At 37.4% G+C, this 6,636-nt stretch overlaps 1 protein-coding gene across 2 annotated transcripts; it reads left to right on the forward strand.

Annotated features, from left to right (window-relative positions):
• Positions 1–344: 344 nt before the first annotated feature.
• Positions 345–6,636, forward strand: LOC113484445 (borealin-2-like). 2 transcript variants are annotated; one of them, XM_026856828.1, is made up of 9 exons: positions 345–407; positions 747–787; positions 1,124–1,184; positions 1,823–1,881; positions 2,646–2,713; positions 4,008–4,106; positions 5,225–5,357; positions 5,613–5,699; positions 6,475–6,636. In XM_026856828.1, the coding sequence occupies exons 2-9, from the start codon at positions 767–769 to the stop codon at positions 6,517–6,519; spliced, it is 573 nt and encodes a 190-aa protein (XP_026712629.1). In that variant the 5' UTR covers positions 345–407; positions 747–766; the 3' UTR covers positions 6,520–6,636. The 2 variants fall into 2 exon arrangements, with proteins under 2 accessions (XP_026712629.1, XP_026712630.1); XM_026856829.1 differs by lacking the exon at positions 345–407 and having other exon boundaries at positions 458–787; positions 4,068–4,106.

The raw sequence follows: 6,636 nt of genomic DNA on the forward strand, positions 1-6,636 counted from the left end.
GGACGAAGCGGGAGTGCGGGCGGATGCCGACGCCTGCCCCGCTCACCCCCGTCAGGGCGCGGGGGCCCGGCCCATCCCAGTCTAGTATTTTCTGTGCATAAAAACTTAAGCACTTCTTTCCATCTGAATCTGTTCTAGCCATAGAGATTATTGGTTTTTCATTAACTTGAAGTTTTTTACTACTGAGCCTTTCTCATCTAGTTTACCTGTGATGATAACTGAACAAGTTTAATTTTAACCTTATTTATGCAGCATTTTAAGCTGTGGTGTACAGTTGGTGTCAGATGTACATTCTGGTGAGAACTGATGTTTTTGGAATCTGTCTTGTAGCAGGAAATTGCAGGGGCCACACAAAGATCCAACCTAAGACTCCTGAAGAACTTAAGTTAACTGTAAGCCTTTGCTGAGTATGTATTTCAATGTCTTTCTTGAAAACTTCTGCCTAAAAGCATTAGCTTTCAGGAGCACACTGTATGAATTCAGGTTATATACTGTGTGAGGACGCTTAGTATCCTTTCAAACATTAAACATACTGAAATGGCCTAAGATTTTCATTGTTGTTTTGTAGGAGAGACTATCCTGCAAGACTTGACTCTAGTTCAAAGGCAACATACGTGCTAGCTGAGGTTAACTATTTAAACAACAGTAATCCTGAATTACTTGTTTAGCTTCATAGCCCATAAGAACCTGTAGATAAGTTATGGAAGTAATAGTATATAAACAAGTTAGATTTTCTTGACTTACAGATTTGCAAGGAGGGGAGGAAATGGCTCTTGCTGCTGTGGTGGTAAGTGTGCGTTTTCAAATTCTATCACAGCTTAGAGGCGTCTTCTTACTGTAAATGTTTCATTCAAATAGTTTTGTTTGACTCTCTGTTTAAATAGAAGATGATATAAAAAGGCTGGACAACCAGCTATGGTTCAGTTATCAACATTACCTAAAGACTTAGGGTCATCTGCTAGCAGAAATCTAGATGTTTCTGAAAAAATAAACTGGCGTTCAGCCAGTGTCAATTCTGTCACTTTCTTTTATGCCCTTTTAGTTCAATCCTTTTTGTAGGATAATATGCATTTACTTAGCTAAATCTGTTGACTTTTGCTTGTCGGATAAACATTTTTTTCAGACTGACTGTTCTGTAGGAGACATACCAAATCCAAAACCGGTGAGAACCAACAGCAAAAAAGGCAAGTCAATCCATTAATACATAGCTTGGTTCTTAAATTTTCTGTATTGGTTTGAACTGAGCATTTGTATAGTGAATGCTAAGGAAGGGAAAGTATATAACTAGAAGTACAACATACACAACCCCCCAGCATTCAGTGTGGAGGATCATGGGCTTTGCTACTGTTGAGGTACGTTAATACGTAAGTGTTCCTGCCCTTTGGATTTATCACTGAAAATGGCAAGAAGAGACAGATTTAAGTGACTTGTCAGTGCTTTATAGTATATCAGAAAAGCTAGGAAAGTTCCCCATTTTCTCATAGGTTTCCCTTTGACCTCCTGCCCATTGAGGCTTTTAAGGAAAATACTGTTTCTCTTCATACTCCAAAGTAATCAATAAGAAGGACACTACCACCAAAATGTAAATCTATTTTGTCTGGGGATTGAAAGGTTATCGTGTGTCTTTCAACTGTCCCATGTGTCACAGTGTCTGTGACGAACACACAGAGTTTGTTTTGAACTCTGTCCCAGGAGAATGACCATCAGGTAGCAGAGCTACTAGGTAGCTGTCACTGGGTAACAGGGCTTCAAATAAATGAGTTTGGTGTTTTGAGCTCTTGATGACGTTTTTATTTTCCTTGTCTTTCTAATGTGTTTTTAGTTAAGGTAACTACGATTGTTGAATATGAAGATGCCAAGCATATTTCTGCAAAGAAGAAAGTAAGTTTATTCTGAACAAACAGCATGACGGTTTAATCGGTTCTGACCTGCTATGAACCCTGCTAGATCCATGAATGGGTAGGCGAGTGGCCTGCTGCTTGTTTGAAACATCAGTTGGTTTAAATTCAATGTATTTTAAGTTAAGCAGGGCCAAACCATATAGTAAATTAATTTCTTAATTTATACACTTCTAGTAACTCATTCACACTGACTTGCAAATACTGGCATAGCCATTCTCTCTTGATTTGCCAGTAAGTCTTGATTGTTTGAGGAACGATTTATTTTTTTTTTTTAAATTCAACTTCATGTTTTCATACATGCTTTTCTATATTTGAATGACTTGTGCATTCTTTTCCACCTTTATCTCTAAACCAAATAGCACAGGTGTATTAATTTTACCACCTCAGTCCATCTGTGCCATGCAGTGCCTCAGCCAGACACTGAAGTATGTGGCAAGATGACAACAAAAAGATTATATGTAGAGTTACAGGCATTAATTATAAGAGGAGTTACAAGTTGGAAGGGTGTATATTGTAAAGGTGGTTGGTTGTACAGAACTTCAGTATGAACAAAGATGTCTTGGCATTATGAAACTATTGGTTTGGAATGCGTCTCTGCTATTTTATGTATGTGTAGAACTATAGAAAAGGCAGCACTATGGGGATTGTTCTTTTTTAACAGGAAATTCTTACAGTGTTGTTCCCTGGAAGTATCTTTCATTTTGCCTTAAAATGCCACTTTTAACTGCAATCTTACATTTTCAGGTTTCCAAAACAAAGTCGTTGGTTTCTTTGGCTTCTGGTTTAAATAGCAAACTGAACTCTCTTTCTAGGTAAGACTGACCTTTGATAGCTTATTTAACTCACCTGAACTTGAGCATGCTGAATAAAAGCCTTTTCAGATGAAGTAGCTGAGATTTGAGGCCAATAGGAATCTGCTAAAGATGTCTTCCATGACTTGAACCAGATACATTGTAGTGATGTGAACCCTGAACAAAAAAGCACCTCTAGCTGATGAAGTGATGTAGTTCTCTCTCTCACTCACTGAATGGTGCACAGTTCTGAATCTATGTAATCAGTATAGCTTTCCAGACAATACGTAATGGAAGAGAGTGTAAGGGAAACGTCTTTGTTGCTCTGTTCAAGCTAATGAATTGTTCTGTCATAATTTTGGCCTCATACATAGCTGAAAGGGAGGTGTCATTAGCAGGAAAATACATATTTGCAGAAGCACCTTAAAGCTACTTGCAGTCAAGGTGGACCAAATTCAAGTCTTATATAAAAAAACTGGTGGATATCTGCATGAAATTTTTTTTTTTTTTTTTTTAGAAGCTCCTGCTACAACTCTGACTTTGGTGTGCATACTTGTACCCACTGGCACTTATTTTAATAAATTCCAATTGTCTTCAGAGAAATGGAATATAAGTAATTTATCAGTGTTTAATGTGCTTAAAAGAAATTTTAAAAACATCTTAGCTAGGATTAATTACTTTCTTGAATTAGGATTATAGAATTTTGGGCCCAACAAAATCAAACTAGAGAAGGCTGCTCTTTCTGGGGAAGTCTAACTTTTCAGTCTTTGAAGGTTGCTTTTATTAAAGTACACTAACACTGGGCCAAAACCATGTGCCCTTACAATATCTCTAAAATGTGTGTGGGGAAAGAGCAATAAGAGGAAAGTGAGATAAATGATCATCAAGATAACTGAGTTAGAATCCAAAACTGGAAGAAAATTTTTCTTTGGATTCAGGACAACCACATGGACAAATACCCTGAGAAGTAATAGAGAAAAAATAATTTGTGCTGAAAAACAAACTTCCCAAGAAACTTTTCCAAAACTCAGATAGAAGGCTGTGGATATTCCCTTAATTATACCCAACTTGGGTATTGCAGCCCTCTTTTATCTTCTAGCATAAATGATCCTTTCATTCCCCTATGGTGCTAGGTCCCATCGTATCACATCTATCTCAGGAGGACTACTTCACATGTATATACACTAGATCTCTACCATGGAGCACTTCAGCATTCTCTAATTCACCAGTTGTTTATCTTCTTCCTAGCTAAAACTCTACAGTAATAAGGAGAAAATTTTAAAAAAAACAAAACAACCACTTTTTTTTTTTTAAGGTCTGTTTACTCTTATGCAAATGTGACTGAGACCATTAAGTCTCCTGCTTCTGATGGCAGTGCCACAAATTTGAAAGCCACACCAAAGACATCTAAAAGGTAAGGGGTTTTCAGCTAATTCTTAATAAATAATTTGGTTATATACCAAGACATTATATATCTACATTAGTATCAATCTTGGTATTAATCATGATCAAACTAGATTTAATTGGTCTTTATGATCTGGCACTAAATTTGGTGGCAGGGATGGTGAACCAGTCACACCTCCTGCTTTGATTGTGGTTGTTAACTTATGTTCTCATAGGTACAGGATTTCATGTCACAACTAAGCTAGCTTAAAAAAAACAGATTTAGAGTATAAATTCTACTCCCACCCACTGTTGTTTGAAGGTATAGTTTAGAGCTTAAACTAATTCTCAGAGCCCAAGCTTGATTAAAATGTCACCAATACAGCTGTGTTTTGGAAAAAAAAAAAAAAGCAAACCCCCAAGAACCCCAACCAAATAAACTGACAATCAGTTCTTTGCATATTGAAAGTTAAGGTTTTCCGTTACTATCATTCACCCTACACTACAGAGTTTGGTTTTGGCAGAAGTCATCAGCTGAGTTGAGGGGGAGAAAAACTTCAATGGGTTATGAAACTAGTAAGTGCTTTAGTTTCACCTTGGCCTGCTATAAATTTCAGAGGTGTGTTTCCATGCAGAAGATACCCAAATCTTACATTTTTCAAGTGGAATAAGAACAACTGTATCATGAAGGAAGCTTAGGAACTTTGGCATAAGGCACACCTTGTACCTCTGAGAGCTAGCAGCTTCAGTATTTCTTGATACCTGTCTCTGTAGTAGACAGATACAGCACGTGTCTTAAGCCATGCGGCATGAAGTTTCCTCTTTCCAAAACCATAAGCATTCACTGTTGATAGTGGAGGGGATATTCTTGTTACTGAGTGGTCCAAATGTCAGCTTGCTCACTGGCCTGTAGGACAGGCTTAGAAAGTTACTGCATTGTTTCAGGGTCATAAAATGTTACCTAGTGGTAAATGCTGTGATGGTTGAATTTCCTGTAGTCAGAAAATTCCCAGGCAGAACTGGGAAAATTTAAATACGATCATCTTTGTATTAAGTATGTTTGCTACTACTTGCATTTGCCTCATGCTTGAAAATTTCCTGCAGAGCATAGGAAGTTAACCTCAGAGGAATATTTTTATTGTATTCTAGTGCTGGACTACAACAGACTGTCTCAAGAACTGTACCTACCAGTGGAAGAGTTCAAGGCATGTTGCTAAGAAGTAAATCAGTACCCCAAGATAAAACTCTTCCATTTGTAAACATTCCCCTGGCTGATGGACAGGTATCAAACTTTTTTTTTTTTTTTTTTTTTTTATAAAACCATTTTCATCTTGTAGTAGCTGATAAACTGTGTATAGTCTGATAGTAATAGCTCTTGCTATCCCTAAATGAGCTGCTGTTAAAAAAAGGGAAAAATGGTTACTTAAGTTTTGTAGTGTAGCGGGAAATCGTGATTTTTTTTTTCAAAAAAGCAGGCCATGCAAGCAAAAACTTTCAGAATAGTTTTTACCTTAAAACTGCTTCTTTTTATGTTTAGACACTCTGTACGGCTGGTGGAGACCTCCATAATATTGACGTGCAACTACTAAATCAAGATACAGTACAGCATATTCATAATTTAGTGGTAAGCTTAAATGACGAGGCTTACATATAAATACTCAGACACCTAGTCTTGGGTTTTCATGTGTGATACTGCTATGAATGCAAATTCTGAGTGCTTTAACAGTTCTGAAGTTAAGCCTAATTACTTGGCATAAATTGGAGGGAGGAACAGGGAGGGGAGAACTGCTGCACACAGATAATGTGTAAAAGTAAATGCACTTAAATAAGTGTGTGATTGGTAATTGCCTGGGGAACCACAGAAGCATAAACTCTTTCTTCTAGATTGCTCTGGTGTCTCTCCTGCCATGTGAGCAAACTGCCATTCTCTATCTCATATTCACAAAGGCTTACAAAGCTGCAGCTAAGTTTTGATTCTTGTTATAATCTTTCTATTATTCTACATCCCTTGCTGAGTAAGAACTATACTCCTGTTAATTCTCTGCTGCAATTGAATGGTAATTGCCTTACCTTTGGTTCAGGGAAGTAAACTGTTTTGAAGCAGAATGAACTGAACTTTGTGGCACATAGTGCCTGACTCTTCTGAAGATAAGGGCACCTGGGCTTTTGCATGCAGTAATGTGCAGCACTAGAAATCTATCTAGACATAAAAAATATGAATCAGTTCAGTCTTGCGGGTATTTATACTTGAATGGAGCTGTATGAGTTAGATGTTTTGTATTTTGTAACATGGACCTGCTGCTGTAGGTAGAGAAGGGGGAGTGCTTGCTCACTGCTTGCTTTAGCAGTAGTGACTTCTGTTGGATATCTTGAACTAAAATTATTTTTTCCCCCCTTAGAGTGAGCTGACTGTACTATGTGGAAAAGCAACTAAACCAAGTTAATGGAACTGTCTTGTGACTACAGAATATATGCTTGCTGCCTCTGAAGTGTTTAGATAATGTCTATAATGTCTTAATAAAGCTGTATACTGCCCAGTAAATATTTTACATAAAAGCTTA

The sequence above is a fragment of the Athene cunicularia genome (assembly GCF_003259725.1).
Source record: "Athene cunicularia isolate RWA chromosome 11 unlocalized genomic scaffold, athCun1 chr11_part1, whole genome shotgun sequence".
NCBI classification, from domain to species: Eukaryota; Metazoa; Chordata; class Aves; order Strigiformes; family Strigidae; genus Athene; species Athene cunicularia.